At 39.2% G+C, this 16,154-nt stretch overlaps 2 protein-coding genes across 2 annotated transcripts in view; one reads left to right on the forward strand and one right to left on the reverse strand.

Moving 5' to 3' along the window:
* Nucleotides 1-8,258, forward strand: LOC110058270 (roquin-1-like). Its single transcript, XM_089296731.1, has 6 exons — nt 1-376; nt 875-922; nt 1,992-2,144; nt 4,332-4,464; nt 5,352-5,437; nt 6,763-8,258. The coding sequence occupies exons 1-6, from the start codon at nt 335-337 to the stop codon at nt 6,871-6,873; spliced, it is 573 nt and encodes a 190-aa protein (XP_089152857.1). The 5' UTR covers nt 1-334; the 3' UTR covers nt 6,874-8,258.
* Nucleotides 8,186-16,154, reverse strand: part of LOC110045937 (arylsulfatase B-like) — an 11,290-nt gene continuing 3,321 nt past the window's right edge. The window contains exons 4-7 of the mRNA XM_089296724.1: nt 13,312-13,523; nt 12,393-12,613; nt 10,462-10,727; nt 8,186-10,018 (exon numbers count right to left, since the gene is read on the reverse strand). Of these exons, the coding sequence (XP_089152850.1) occupies nt 9,791-10,018; nt 10,462-10,727; nt 12,393-12,613; nt 13,312-13,523 (927 nt within the window). The 3' untranslated portion in view covers nt 8,186-9,790. The remainder of the gene's footprint in view (nt 10,019-10,461; nt 10,728-12,392; nt 12,614-13,311; nt 13,524-16,154) is intronic.

Below are 16,154 nucleotides of genomic sequence, written 5' to 3' on the forward strand. Positions count from 1 at the left end.
TTTTCACTATTCCCAAATATTCCCAGAAATTCCAAGGTCTTGGATTAAGCATAATTTGCATGGCTTGGAATAACTTGGAATTCCTAGGAATTCCCAATAATTCCCAGTCATACTTCCACTATTCCCAAATATTCCCAGAAATTCCAAGGTCTTGGATAAAGCATAATTTGCATGTCTTGCAATAACTTGGAATTCCTAAGAATTCCTAGGAATTCCTAGGAATTCCCAGACTACTGGGAATTTATTTCGCAGGGGCGAGGAATGGATGGAAAATATGATTTGTCCAGAGGTTATGGTTAGAGACCGAGTGCAGTGAGCTCAAGATCTGTGCTTAATGACCAAGAGCCAGATATTTTTGAGTAACCTCAAATCACAGGTCAGAGAAAAAAGACTGACAGCTGATATTCTCCCAGTATGGTCCTGAACAAGCTTGGCTAATAACTAATTAAGAGATTTATTTCATGACTGAAAATTTTAGAAAATCTTTACTGAAGAGTAAATATTGCTGGATCATTCATTTATGTACAGGACAGTGCTGGTTCTGTATTTAGAGAATATTGGACCAGCAATGCAGCAATGAAGCAATCTGTTTGGTTGATTTTAGTTATTGGCCCTGCTGAACTAACTTAATCATGGTAAATGTTACCAGAGTTATTTACTCAAAGAGTATACTCACATCTACCATTTTGTGTACATGTGGGCGAGCTGAGCCCTAATGGCTGCTAAAGTTAAAAAATGTTTATCATGACATTAATTAAAAGTTTTAATGTTAATGCCTCTTACTGTAAAAGTTTTGTTAGTTAAATCTGCGTGAGCTACATTTTGTAATATAAGAACGTATTATTATCGATGTTAATGCTAAGACTTTTCTCAGGTTGAGAGAAAAGACAATGAATCAGCTCTGTTTCAGCTAGACGAGCAGGTACAGTATGAGTGTTTTTACTTCATTGTGAGATTAAGCCTTTCTCGGGACTCTTAAGGATAAAATCCCCAAAAGGGCAGGGGCTCAGTTGCATGTGGGATTAAGGCTCTGCACTGAGATTCAAGCCCTTGTCCTTTTATCACCCTTTGATGAATCAGCCATTATATTAACTGAAATTTGAACCATTTTGAATAGATCCAACCTGAAATAGGTACCCTTTTGGGCCAAGACTCAATGCATAGTCCATTGTGGGTTATAGTAACCATCCCAAGATCAGAGATAATCAAAGCACTCATTACCATTATTCACTGGTTTGGTTTAATGGTTCATGAGTTACAAGCCTTTCTCCCCTAAGAGATACCAAGATCCTGGTTTGTGGGTGTGGCTTGAGATGTTTTTCACCCCTAAGAGGTACCAATTATAATGCAACACATTGTCTCCTTGTTTTTTCTGGCTCAATACCCTAAAGGGTACTGTGAAAGCTTCTGCAGTGGACCTTTTGAGACTGAACACCCTGAGAGGTACCAAACTGCATTTTCAACCCTTAAAAGTGCGGTGAGCATCCCCATTCTTGTTGTATGAGAGAGCTCCCCCTCCCACTGGGCCTTTCTCGTGTTCTCCTGTCATCCCATGTGGGTTAAACTCCGAGAAAGTGCAGTCTATTAATTAAATGGTACAGCAAAACCAACTAACAGACCAGCAGGTAAATACACTGAGTCTGACATCGTGTTGGCTACACATCATTGACCATGATCTAATGATCAATGCACTGTACGAGAAGCTGGTCAATCTTTGCAAATGGCTTTTACTTTGCGTTTGTGCGATGCTTATAAAATAAGGACTTTTTTGTCAGTGGGTTAAATTAAATGCTAAAACAATAGACAGCTCACTCATGGTTTCTTAATTGACTTTGACAGTTGGTTCACGACTTTGATTGCCCACTAAGAAACCTCCAGCTCATTGTCCAATTATTTTAACTTTTCAAATGAATTAAGAAAAATAGTAGCAATTAACAATTTATGTAAAGCATAATGTCCTCTTTTAAAAATTTATGTTTATTTTGTATCAGTGTCGTACATATGATGGTTTGCGGAAGACGCATGATGCACAGATAGTAAAAATTGCTACAGAAGCAGGTCTGCACATCTTCCCAGACCAGTGGTCCTCACTGCTGTATGGTGACCAAGATCACAAGTCTCACATGCAGTCAATTATTGACAAGGTTTGAGAACTAGTAACAATTTTGTTGAGAGAATTGTAAGTGGAGTCATGGCACTGTTTGAAACTCAATTATATCAGAGGAACCAAATCTTTTACAACTATAAATTGCAAACTGGATTTTTTTCTGTTGATTAGTATCAGCAAGTATAATTTGAGTAACTATTACTGTAGATTCTAAAATTAAATTTCCTAGTAAACACAGTCAAAATGTTCAAACTACTAGTAAATTCTGTTTCTTTGGGGTAATTAAGAGCTTTTCTGAGAAGTAAGCAGTTTTCTTGGAGTGAAGCTCAATAAAAACTGTGAGCTTTAAGGAGCAGATATGTCCAAGGACAAATATCTGAGTATATTTTTAAAGTCAAATGGAGGCTATTGCGTTCATTATCCTGCAAATATTAATTTTTTAAAAATTATTGGGGAATATCACATGGTGGCCTCAAGGTTAGTGAGCTTGCTCCGGATCGAGCGGTCCAAGTTCGAGCCCTGGCTGGGGATTCAAGATTGGGCCAGACACTCCTCTCACAGTGCCTCTCTCCACCCAGCTAGGTGTATAAGTGGGTATGGGTGAATTTAATGCTGGGGGTAACCCTGCGATAGACTAGTGTCCTAACCAGGGGGAAGTAGAAATACTCCTAGTCACTTCCTGCTCACAGAAACAGGGATGAGCTCTCATCTGATGGGCCACTTGGCTGGTATGCAGACTTAAACCTTAATTACCTTCATCACTTGGAAAGTTGGGGCACGTTCAGTCATTTGATTTAGACTAATCACATTCGGGCAAAAACATTTGATGGATTAGATAATGTACATGTACCTCTGAGTTCTAAAATGTATTACCAGTAGTTCAGCCGTATCCATGTCAGTTCTAAATGTATAAGACTTTGACAATCAGAAAAATTTTTATACCTAAATTTACCTAATTTCTGGTATGCTTTGATGACATTTCAGGGGAGTTTGCTTGAGACATGGTTTGTATTTGGGCAAGTTTGGTTGAGCCAAAATTACCATAGCGAGATCAAACAAGCCTGACATGTCTCCAACCCGGGGGGGGGGGGGGGGGGTTGTTTTGGGAATTTCTGGGTGGGGATGTGCTGCTGGGACCCTGGAACCCTTAGCCTATACCAGAGCTAGTTCAGCTGAATTTTGCAAACCTATACTAGAGTGAACTCCCCAAATCCCCCCATCTATCAACACTGTTGAGGCTGATTTGCGTAAATTTAAACTTGCCAATTTGGTCTTTTTCATATTTTTGAGCGGCATTTCCTGGTTTCCTTACTCTAGATAAAATCTATCCTAGAGTAAACTGCTTGAAAACCATACCCTTCACAGCGGCTCATACCTATATAGCCCATATATGGCAGTGCCCCCCCCCCGGGCCTCCAAAGCATACCAAAAGGCCCCCCCCAAGGCCACCAAAGCATACCAAAATTCAGCCTAGAGTGAACTCCCCAAATCCCCCCATCTATCAACACTGTTGAGGCTGATTTGCGTAAATTTAAACTTGCATATTTGATTTTTTTCATATTTTTGAGTGGCATTTCCTGGTTTCCTTACTCTAGATAAAATCTATCCTAGAGTAAACTGCTTGAAAACCATACCCTTCACAGCGGCTCATACCTATATAGCCCATATATGGCAGTGCCCCCCCCCCCCCCGGGCCTCCAAAGCATACCAAAAGACCCCCGCCAAGGCCACCAAAGCATACCAAAATTCAGCCATCGTGTCAAAAAGCCTTGATATCATGGCCAGTTTGGTTGAGCCAAAATAACCATGACAAGATCAAACAAGCCTGAAGCACACCAAAAAGGTATGGTTAGGTATGTTGTACCTAAATCCAGCCATCGTGTCAGGAAGCCTTGCTATTTATTAATCAAATGTACTGTAATTCTATTTTGGCACATCAAAAAAAAAAAAATCAAAAAAGAAAATTAAAACTAAAATATCTTGTCAATTAGGCCTTCATTTTGCAGGATATCAGGACAGTAAACACGGTTTCTGATTGGCTAGTTGCAAATTTTGATGGTTTACGATAATAAACAGTTAACACACTTGGGCAGATAATCTGATAACTCTTAACTGGTGACTTGTTGATTTTTTAAAGTCCCTGGATTGCATTCCCAGCAGTTCTATCTCAGTGTTATTTCTAAATTAAACCATGGTTAATCCATTGCATTTCATTCTGTTTTAGCTACAATCACCAGCCTCGTTTTCTGACAGCATTGAGCAGCTCATCATTTCTCTTCAGAGATCTGGGGATCCTGCCAATCTTTGCCAGATGCAAAAGCAGTTTGAATTGCTGTCCCAGATTGATGCCTCTACAGGTTTGACCCTCAACCTTTCCTCTTGCAATTAACAGTGACTAGAGCTAAGTTAAACGATCTTGAAAATATATTTATTGGCAATATTATCTAATGTCCCTGGGAAGGATACTCCCACATAAAAAAGAATGGGGGGGGGGGGACTCACCCTACCTTTTAAGGGTTAAAAAAGAGGTTTTGGTAGCTCTTAGGGTATTCAGCCTCAAAAGGTCCAAAGCTGGAGCTTTCACAGTACCATTTAGGGTTAGGGGGGAAAAGAATTTCAAGCCACACCCAAAAAAACAGGATATCGGTACCTCTTGGGGATTCTTCTTCAAATTTTGTATGAGCACCCCCGTCCTTTTTATATGGGATCCCCTCCCCCTCCAGACCAACATCGTTTTTCTTGCAAAGGTATATCAAATAGGGTTAAATCATAGTGAATCATATTTATACCGTTAAAGTCAAGTGCACATATTTAGCATTTTTAAGAGAAAACTAATGTACTGGACAATTCTCTGCTAACTAGAATTAATTCTATAAAATAATTTTAAAATTTGGGTGCTGTTAGCCTCCTCCAGGCAACTGAACACCTGGAATAGACTATGGTGCTGTCAAAATACAACCACTGCTTGTGAGGTAGTGCACTTATTTAGCAATGAGTCAAAATTGGCCCATTTTGTGCCTGTTAAAAATTTAAAATATTGGAACTGAAACATAGATTCTGAAATATAAGTACTGTTGAAGTACACATAAAATCACTCTGAAGTTAAGGAGAACGCATTTTCTAGGGTGTTATCTGAAAAATTGCCTCCAGACATCCAGAGTGTCGCCTACTAGCCAGATCAACAACGTCTTCAAAAGCTGGCTACACTTCTGATAATATACCTTTGTTTGGTTGTCTTCTGCAGAAGCAGCATGTCCAGAGTGGAATGAGTTAGAACAAGCTATGAGTTCAGTGTATTCTGTGGTTCAAGGACTTGTTGATTTTTTAAAGGTTGGTTAATGTTATCAAATGTTTTGACTGTTTGCTTCTGTTTAATATTATGAGCTCAAGATTTCCATGGGGTGATAGTTGACGAGGCTAAGGGCTGAATCAACGGTCACCTCACGGAAATGGATAACAAATAGTCTAATATTATATTTTTGATAGAATTCTAACTAAAATTCCTTCAAATAGTGATTTCCAGTTATTATTAGTTGTTAAGAGACTAATAGTTGCGTGACCGTGACATGTTGTGTTACCCGAGTTACCAGTTGACATGTAATACGAGATTTTGTATTTTGAGCCTTTTGTTTTGTTCTGTCGTATTATCGAGATCGTGTTGTAAGAAAATATTCGCATACCGTCATCGCGAGGAGAATAAACGTACAAGTTGGACCCGTTTCAGTTACTTCGTTGTTTGTTTCGTCATTTTACGATTGGTACCGTCAACCGATTACAACATTAGTATTATTATTCATTTTATATAATAATTAAATGAATGCGCGTGCTCTGATTGGTCAATCAGCTATGGTTCATTGTGCCAGTAAACTCATGGAAATTTCGCGTGTCTTCTGAATTATTATTAATAATAAAAGGAATAGACCACAAGTTTTTATGGTTTACAGACTGATAAACCACTTAAGATGGTGGAAGAACACGAGAAGAATTCGTAAATCACTCGCCTGCGGCTCGTGATTTACGAATTCTTCTCGTGTTTTTCCAACATCGCGCGTGGTTTATCAGCCTATTGCTTAAATATCTCGCAGTTACTACGCGCGCTGTGACCGGTCAATTTAGGGGGGCGTATTCTACTCTACGGCCCGCTAATAATTTAAAGCTGTTTCTGTTGCCAAAATGTACTGTGATTTACCGCCAAGTGCTCTTTAATAACATTTACAGCAGGTAAAATTTTAAAAATTTCGTTTACTTTAAATTGTGCTTTAAAACGTGCTAACGACTTAACAACGATTTTAAATTGGCTCGTTTTGATTTCGACGTGCGTGAGAAATTTGAAGCCGTTCCTTGCGAATAGAAATCATTCCAGAACCCGTCTGACACACCGTAGAGATACAGTCAATATCTTAGTAACCTCTTGTTCTCGGTCCGTACAGACTGTAACTTACTGATCCTCATTTTTCCTGTTTGATTTATGGTCTGCGCGCTTCGCGCTTAGTTAACTTATAATCCTGACATAGCGCTTCGGTTAACTTTAAATCCTAGTTTAGCGTTGACCGGCTTTCGAACAACCAGGCCCAGGTCTGTTAGGTGTGACTTTTATTGTACCTTGACAGAATTTATGTGTCCAGTGTCTTACAGGTACATTTTTTCCTCTTCAGTCTCCCAACAACAGCAGATATAAATCCAGGATGTGTCGGAATCACGCCCGAGGAGGATGTCCCAAGGGACTTCATTGCCCATTTGCACATTCAGAGGAGGAGCTGAAATAATGGGTGTCCTCGCATTACTTTCCATAGTAGAATCTTGTTTCGAGTGGCCGCGCTCTTTTGATTGGCAATCCGGGGGAAATCAGTACATGAGCCAGCATTAGTCACCCCAGCTACTGTTGTTGCGTATGTTCAGAAACCATTATTGAATTGAACGCAGACATACCCAAAAACCGGTTTTAGGATTTCCTAGTCCAGGTTTTTGATTGGGCGTTCGGTAAATAAACGCTGACCGACAACGCGCGGGCTCTGGCAACGGAATTAGACTCTGGATAGTCCTCCGGGCTACGATCCTCAGTTAAAAAAGCGTCTTCATCGATATTTCTGTTCTATTCCAAAAGTTTGCCGAGAAGCGAGCATATTTAAGAACCAACAGACATCTTAAGCGATTATTTTACAATATTCTGGGCTCAATATTAAGTAGTTTGTTATGGATTATATGAAAATGAAATTGAAATCCAAGACCAATAGTTTGGTGAATCAGTGATAATATAATATTCGGTACCGTGATCATTTGATTGATTTTTCGTACAAATGTGCTTTTACTTTTTTCTATTGTAGCACGACAAAGCGAATAAAATACAAAAAAAATGTTTTAAATCGTTGCAGCTGTAAAAATTACTGTCAAAACAAAATTTAGTTAGATTTCAAGGAAATTCCTTGATTCTTCCACGAAATATAATACATGTAGTACTCTTAACGCGTACATGAAACAAGATGATCTTAAGTTTAAATAAAACGTATTCTTTAATAATTATTTGGATATGATCCAGTGATATCGTGGTTCTAATCTAAAAATAAATGCCAAGGAGCGAGATTATTAACCGCACCTTTTCATTACTTTGCAACAAAAAATCCCGCAGTGCATAGACCTTATCATTTTTGGAAGCCATCTTGACGGGTAGGCAATACGCGTCAGAAATAACAGTGTATGTATGGGAATCCGATGGCAAATAACATTTGGTAACAATTGAATTCTGAACAGTCTATGAATAGCGAAGTCTATGTACGAGGCATAGTATTGCTTTAACTAAATTTGAGGGGTGTAGTTGTGCTAGAAAGCGTTCAGTCACCGTTGTAATTTTTTATACATTATATCTGTTATATTTTTTCCGCTGCGAACTTGTAAGCCGCGTACAAGTTGCCAAGCCGTCACGATCGCTCCCAAACCCGTGATAGTTAAGGTCCATTCAATTTTAGCACCAAACGTTTGTTAACAGAGATCTTGGGTGATTACCTCAACTTATTTTGTGTACAGTATTTAGCAGTTTGTTATCGTTGGCGGAAAAATTTAAATTGAATCCAAAACAAATGGTGTAGTGAATGAAAATAATTTAATATTCCGTACCGTGATCATCTGAAGCTAATAAAGTAAATACAAGATGCCATTTATGTCGAGTATGTCATAATTGTTGCCAATCAAAAACTGGTTAAAATCCAGCTAACATGATCAACAGGTGACATTTATTCCTGTGCTATGCTAGCAGTAAAGTTCTCTGTGGGGACAGAGGAAAGTGCAGGCGTATTAATTATTGGCGCGCGAGTGCACATTTTCGTATTAGACCGCCATCTTGGATTTGGTAACTGGAGGGATTGGGGCGAGGGAAATTTACCGAGGGAGAAGTTGCGAGGTGGATAAATGGGCGAGGGGGAAGGGAAAGGAAAAAAAAAAAGAGAGGTGGCCGTTATGGGGAGGTAGGCGTGTAATATGGGAATCCTTGTTTACAATATTTGCCTCATTAGCATATGGAATTCAGTTTCTGATGGAGCTACAAATAAGTCAGTTCTGAATATTAAAAGGTCATAATACGATTAACTCTGCCAATGAATATGAGCCTGATTTATTGCATACTTCTTGTGCAAAACAGGTTTAAAAACTGCAATTTTACAAAGAATGTATGAGCTCATTAGCGCTCTTGCCACCTACTTTAATTTGGAGTTTTTGAAAGACTATCTCCTTGAATACACCCAAGGAGCTTAACATTTCACTATGTATTTTCATACACTCACCAGCTCTTTAGCTGCCTGGAGTCAATTCATATCTAACATGTTTCCTTCTGCGCGCAAAGCCGTATGCTAATGAGCAAATATGTAAAAAAAAATGACGTCAGCATGAATCCCCCTATACCACGCCTTTTTTTTTCAGTCGGGGGTGTAACTATTTTTTTTTAAAAAAAGGCCGTATTTTAACATATAAACACGAAGCACAATCGAGACGCGTTTTAGTGGCCGTTGCCGTTGTGGAGAGGTGGGCATTGTAAACAGTTTAAGATAACAGTAGGGAGTTTAAGTAATCACGACGGCGACGCTGAGGGTAACGTCGATTAAAAAATGAATTTATATTTTACCTAGGATCCTCGTGGTACTCTAAAGTCATCTACTTTGTTTATCAGTGTCAAAACTATCGCGAAACTGAATCTGGGACACAGCGATTCATTTGAAATAGAAATTTTAAACATTAGCCGTCGTGGTTCACGTTCTCTGCACAACGCAGAATTTGGTCATTTCACGTTGTTGTTTTGCAGAGGACGGCAAAGAAATGTACCAAGAATTATAACGCACGTGCACAGCTATTGTTCTGCACATTAAACGTTTTGTTTAGCGATGTTGCCGTTGCCGTTGCCGTCGCCGTTTTCTTAAACTTTCTAGTGAATGTATGGACTGTCCACCGGGACCAAAGGAAAGAGGCCATTGTGAAGAGGTGGCCGTTAGTGGAGTTGCGATTGTAGCTGATAAAGTAAATTATAAAATCGCTCAAGCGAGCTGGCGAAGCTGAACACTAGCGGTGTTAGATCTAACCAAACGAACCCACTGCCAACCGAAATACCTTAATAAAGTGGAAATTAAATTTTTTCAAGTCAGGGCATTTTGTGCAGCGGTAAACGAAGAATAAGTCAGTGAATCCCCCACCCCCGCACCACTAACTTCTCCAAGGTGTCCAGCAACCATTTTTCCTTGCAACAACCCAAGCTTCCGGATCCGTCGGTTTGTTTAATGGCGGTACAGCGGTCTGCTTGTAAAACTGTAGCCTCTCTTGCAATTTGTTTACCACATCCGGGAGCTTTTGGCTGAGGTCTGTGTGTTCTGTAGGGTCAGCAGTAATGTTATAAAGGGCAAGTTTTATCAGTCCTCTTGCCTTATGGAAATTCTAAAAAGGAAAAAGACACGAATTATAAGCATAAGTTCTCCGTAACTAAAGAAACAATTATACTAACATCATTCCTGAATAGTTTTAGTACTATTTTCGTTTACAACATGGAAGACTGAAAATTAGTTCTTACATATCATGCCAAACAGAACCTGGCAATGAAATTAAAAGAATGTTTTCACGTAGGTTTATATTTACCAAACTGTAGGTACGCTTCTCAGCATACACACTCAGCTAACTGGTTTTGTAGATTTCTTATAAAACAGGTCAAAACAATTTCACTTGATGTGTTATGACGCAACGCTTTCTAATCACAAGCCCATGGGCTCCTGTTTCAACTGAAAGTTTGAGCAGACAATAGACAGATCACTGGGCTAACAGGATGCGTTATAACATGGTCCGTTCTACAATATCCGGGCTTATACTTAAATTATTTTACTGACCGTATCCTTGGTACTTATATCCCCCAGTTCAGGCGGTTTGAACCATGTTGAATTAGAACATGACATCAGTAACTTCATGTCGCCCACACGAATTGCCGCGCCCTGGTACAGTGGGTCATCGTACTCCATCTCATTATAAAGTTGCTCTTCTGGTGCCAAGTCAATGTTCAGAAGAATCTCAGTTCTTGGAGATGGTTTTCCAATAGAAATTGTGTCCCAGACGTCAAAACCATCCACGGGAACCGAAGAGGTATCGGGTTTGCCTCCTAGGATGGAAAAAATGTGAAATATTTCAGGGGCGGTTGAAGGAAATCTTGATATTGTGGGCTCGGGAAGGATTTCACACTTGCATTCAGTTAACACTGTTGAAACAGGACTGTAACTCCTACCCTCGCATCCGTTTTCACGCGAACTTCTATTTAAAAATGGCAATAGCAACGAGGAGAAATCTGGAGCGAGTTTCATCGCGCAATTGCTTGTGGAGTGAAGCCTACATTGGGGACAAAACAAAAGATCAGAAGCCATATTGTGCCCTGTAACGATCCCACAAGCGATTGCGGGATGAGACCCGTCACAGATTCCTTCACGTTTTTAAAGTGGCGAAATACATAAATTCTACTAATGAAAAAGGTCGCAGGTTTGAAACAATTACTTCTTGCATTTGGCGATAATTTCGCTGTTTATGTCACCGATAGTGAATTTCAAAAACCCCAAGTCAGAAGGAGGTTTCGTTTCGCAGTTAGCTATAGCTCACCTATCCTTGTTGCAAACGACTACTGAGCCGCTACAAAGCACAAGGGACTCTACTGTTATGCCCTTAAGCAAGTCTTAAAAATCTCCATTTTTGATGATTCACTGAATAACTTTACTCACATGATAAAAACAAGAAAGAGCTACATTTTTTGTTAAGAAGGTCCTCATAATTTTTGCCAGCAAGAACATCATACTACTCGTAAATTTATGTTTCGAGTCGTAGCAACTTTGCCCAAAATCCCACATGCGCACGCGTCTTTGCAGAGAACCAGCAAGAATGCAAAAAGGGTGCCACACAAAAATAGTTACGTTATGGGAAAGATACTCTTCACAGATCGCCTTACGCTTGAGAATTAATCTTCTTTCCTTGCGAGTCTATAGAGTGTTGGCAAGGATGAGTACGTTTACCTGATCATCTAATGAAGCTCCTTTCATTGCTGATAGTCGTAATCAAGATCGTCTTTGGCCCCGTGCACACCACGCCGCAGAAATGTGACAGCGATGCTTTTTTTTCCCTACGATTAGGCCTACCGTCCACACTGATCCGTCACAAAAACGGAGCTTTTCGAAAACGCTCTTCAAACTGGATCATTTGAAAACGCCGGCTTTGCGTTTTAGTGTGGGGGAAAAACACTTTGAAAACGAAGTTTTTGAAAACCGTGACGATGACGTTACTATAAACATGTTATTTCCCTGTGCCACGTTTCCTCAAACACAAATCTAAAATGACTGGTGATTGTTGCGTTTTCAAATTTCTCTGGCGTAGTGTGGACAGAAAACATTTGATGCCTTTACAGAGTTAAAACGCCGTTTTCAAATTTCTCCGGCGTAGTGTGGACCGGGCCTGAAAAAAAAACCATGATAACGAAAGCTTCTAAAAACACGTGGTGTTCAAAGCGCCTTACCTCAAAAACGAGCACGATGATCAAGAGTCGTTCCCCCCCCCCCCCCCCCCCCCTTTTTGCCTTTTTGGCAAAAGTTGATGTTTTAACCTAACTGCATGGCCAGTTTTAAAAAATTGTAGGAGAGGGGGGGGGGTGGGGACAGTTTGGGCGTAAACGTCTTTAACCGCGTTCTTATATAATTAGTTTTTTTGGAGGCTAATTAATTTTTGGTATTTTCACGTGATGTTGGTTTGCTTCGATCCGAAGGTGATTTTATTATGTTTGCAGTCTTACCTGCGAGTTTGACTAGTGTAGGATACCAGTCTGTTGAGTGAAGCAATTCTCTGCTTTTAACACCTTTTCGTTGTAACATCTTTCCATGGACAAAAGCTACCCCTCTCACCCCTCCCTCCCAGAGAGTTTTCTTCTGACCGCGCAGTGGCCAGTTGTATCCACCAGAGCCTGGAAGTCCTCCATTATCGGTTGTGAAGATCAATAACGTGTTTTCCCAAAGACTGCAAAAAAGAAACAAACGTGCCATTGAGCAGTTATTGACTGGTCTTTGGGATAATAAACAGTTATTTTTTTTTTATAGATCCCGCTTCTCGTACATAATCATATTGCATCCCGAAAAGATGCATTTTAATGTAACCGATGTCACGTGACCGAGAAACGAAGATTAGGTCAAACGCAACTGCAGCAAACCTAGCGCAATATCGTCAAGAGATTGTGGTATGTGCAACAACTTTCTGGCTTTTTCTTGTTGGCTGTCTCCTAAATCGTATGCTGAATATGTATATTCTAAAGTACTGAGAACTAAAACAGGGCACAGGTGTATCTAAGTTTTCATTCTAGCAGCTAATATAGTAATCGAATGAATGATAGAGCGGTTTGAAACTGAGTTTCGTAATACCAAAGCCAAAGTAATCATTATGGCCAGTCACAAAGGACACTGACAATCCAGTGAACCAATCAAAACTCAAAGCAAATCCACGTAGCTGACGCGAAGCGCGGGAAAATGTGTGCGAGCGAGTCACGATTGGTTTTGGTTTTCCTTCTGATTGGATGACAAAGTGGCGCGAAATTTTTAAGCCAATCGCTTTGCGTAGTAATGCAAAACGTAATGAAACGAGATTTACTTTCGACACTCAAGTGATAAATGAGAAAAGAATGCAGTCATAGTCAGTTCAATAAAGTTGAAGTTATGTCTTACCCCGCTTTTTCTAAACTATTTGTCACGTTGCCAATAGCCTCATCTACAATGTCCAACATGGCGGCATACGTCTTCCTCGTTGTATCGTTAATGAAGCCATATTTGTCAATGTATCGTTGCGGTGCTTGGACAGGAAAGTGAACATTTTGGAATGGCAGGTAGAGGAAGAGAGGTCTTGAGGAGTCGTGCTTCTCTATGACTTTCTGTGCTTGCTGTGTACAAGATTAAGTAACGCAATCAACTTAAACATATTTGTCACGCAATTTTTTTATTTCATGAGACGGAAGACTGCGTGACAATTAAAAGAAATACATTACTTGCAAAAAGTAAAATTTCAGACGTTTTATTTCGGGCGTTTAATTTTCAGTCACTTATTGCATTTCGGACAAATTTCGAGCAAAAATTTACTGAACCATCAAGGTTTTGCAGACACACCGACGAGAAAATATCACAAATTCTTACGTGGAAACTAAGAGCTTTGGAGCTACTTTAAAGTCTTAGACTGTACTGTAAATATTTCGGACGCTTAAAATTTCGAACGCTTAAAAATTTCGGATGGTTGTATTTTCGGACACTTTTCTCGTCCGAAATTATTTGCAAGTAATATAAATGCACGTTAGTGCCGCAAACACTCTTTCAGTGTATATTCCTAGAATAAATTTTTTATTAACCAGGAGGACAGTGTTACAATACTGCGTTAAAGGAGTTATGCCACGGTTTGTGCAGCTTGAAAAGTTTAGCCTAAATTTTTCAAATTCGTCGTTTGTAATCCGCGAATGGTCTTTCACAAAGCAAACAATTCGTTTTACAATTCAACAGCACATATATAAGCAACATCAGCGCAGAGTTTCTACAGTTTGGTGACCAAAGCGCCCTAATCAAATGCCAGCTGTAGGTTAGTTCACAGCCCTGTCGCCGGCGTCAAAGTGGGAAGCTTTTTGTTTCCTTCTTTTAATATCTACGATGTTTTGCGCCGCTGGCGTTCCTAAACAGCACAAAAACAAAAGAATATCTAGACATAAGTATTGTTAATGCGTATAAATCTATACATAAATCAGATAGTTTGTACCGTGAGAAAGATTCAACAGTTCAGTGTAATTAAATTGAGCCATGACAGTCAAAATAAAGAAATTAAATCTGAAATTTCACCTCCTTAGCAACGCGCGCTCGCGCGCGTTGCTAAGGAGGTGAAATTTCACTTCCGGTTACTTACGTCAGCCTGAGCGAAGAAAATAAAAATAACTCAATAACTTCCAAATTCGCTCACATGTTAGATGTTTTTCTTTGTGTTTCACAAAATGCAAAATAAAAAAAATACAAGCGAAGACAAAATAAGAGAAAGACAGAAAAACAAGAGCAATAGAAAGAGAAAAACTAACTCCGTGTGGCTTTGTTTGATCTTACCGAAGTGTGCTGGTAGTGTCAATTACGCACGCGCTGATAGGGTAACTTCCAATATAAATCGGGCGCACTTCCGGTTTCTTTAAATGCTAAAGGAAACGCGGTTTTCCCTTAAATCCGGCCTTTTTTTAAAGCCAACGTTGGAAACATAGCTATGCATTCCTTTTTCGAAATCATGCTTTTTTCAGAAAATTACGAAATTTTTAATATTTTGAAATTCTCTCAAAATCTGACCTTTTAGAGATGAAACAAAATCTATGCATAGCATAATGAGGATTTAAATTAAAAAATTAAATCAATGAAAAAAATTCCGATAAAGTAATTTGCCTGGGAGCTTTTGCGTTTTTTCAGTATTAGTCACATGACCATGGGCGTGGCCTGATGACGTCATCACTAGTGTTATTAATCATGAAAAAGTTAAAACACATGAAAATAACTCTGAACTAACTAAAAATGACGAGGTTATATGAGATTAGATTTTCCTTAGCAACGGCTCGAAAAGATCGGTTAATGGACCCTTAAGGTGGTATGGTACCCTCAATATGGACCAAAAAGTTTGTTTAAATATGGTGAAGAAAGATCAATTGTGTGCTATTGCACTCAAGAAAAGAAATTAAATTTCTAGAGTTTTACTCAAAATGGTTGCTATGGAAACCAGCCACAGCCTTTTGAAGAGTGTTTTATAGTATTGACGCCAACACTTCCTGCTCTTTTACAAAACAAGAATTGACTGTCAAATAAGCATATCATGTAAGTTTCTGTTTTGTTCTGTGATATGAACCTAAGTTTTGACAGTTAACTCTTATTTTCAGTGCTTTTTACAGCTTTATTTGGAAATAACCTTATTTTTTACCACACCCAGTGGACAAATCATCTCATGTCACGTGACAGACCTTAAAATGTTACGATCTTTTTGGTTTATATCATCACGACACTATTGGTCTTTGATGAACCCAAGTTTCAGAAATTCTACTTAAAACCCTTGCAAAGTAGAAATGTTGGTGCAGAGTCAGTCAGTACAAAAGTAAACTTTTGAGAAAAATGCACTTTAAGTTTCCTACACGAAGTATTAAGCATTTAACGAGCCACAAATAGTGGGGGGGGGTGCAGATTGGATCTCGGGGGAGGGGGTGCAATGGTTGTTCTATTTTGTAAAAAGTTACCGCAGTTGTGGGAAATATTCCTTGTCATAAGGGAAATGAATGAGCCTGTGATGGCAATTCGAGGCAAAGCTTTTCACAAATAATTATACCAATCGAGTTGTGCATGTCTTAAAAGTTTTTTCTAAATAGTTTCGTTCATATAAGTTAAAAATAATCTATATTTTTGGTCACGTTCTTATAGTAAACAGTCGTTGCTATGGCCGTTGCCAAGTGAAAAAACTTATACCACTGTGTACTTTCCTTAAATTTCACACTCATCTGGAAGGAAATTCGGCAAGA

The sequence above is a fragment of the Orbicella faveolata genome, unplaced genomic scaffold (genome assembly GCF_042242905.1).
Source record: "Orbicella faveolata isolate gen_17 unplaced genomic scaffold, um_ofav_v1 contig_27, whole genome shotgun sequence".
Classification (NCBI taxonomy): domain Eukaryota; kingdom Metazoa; phylum Cnidaria; class Anthozoa; order Scleractinia; family Merulinidae; genus Orbicella; species Orbicella faveolata.

Coding starts and splice junctions, on each gene's coding strand:
- LOC110058270 (XM_089296731.1), top strand. CDS start 335: ATGACCAAGAGCCAGATATTTTTGAGTAACCTCAAATCACAG. Junction 377..874: donor TGAGTAACCTCAAATCACAG/GTCAGAGAAAAA, acceptor GACTTTTCTCAG/GTTGAGAGAAAAGACAATGA. Junction 4,465..5,351: donor CCAGATTGATGCCTCTACAG/GTTTGACCCTCA, acceptor TGTCTTCTGCAG/AAGCAGCATGTCCAGAGTGG.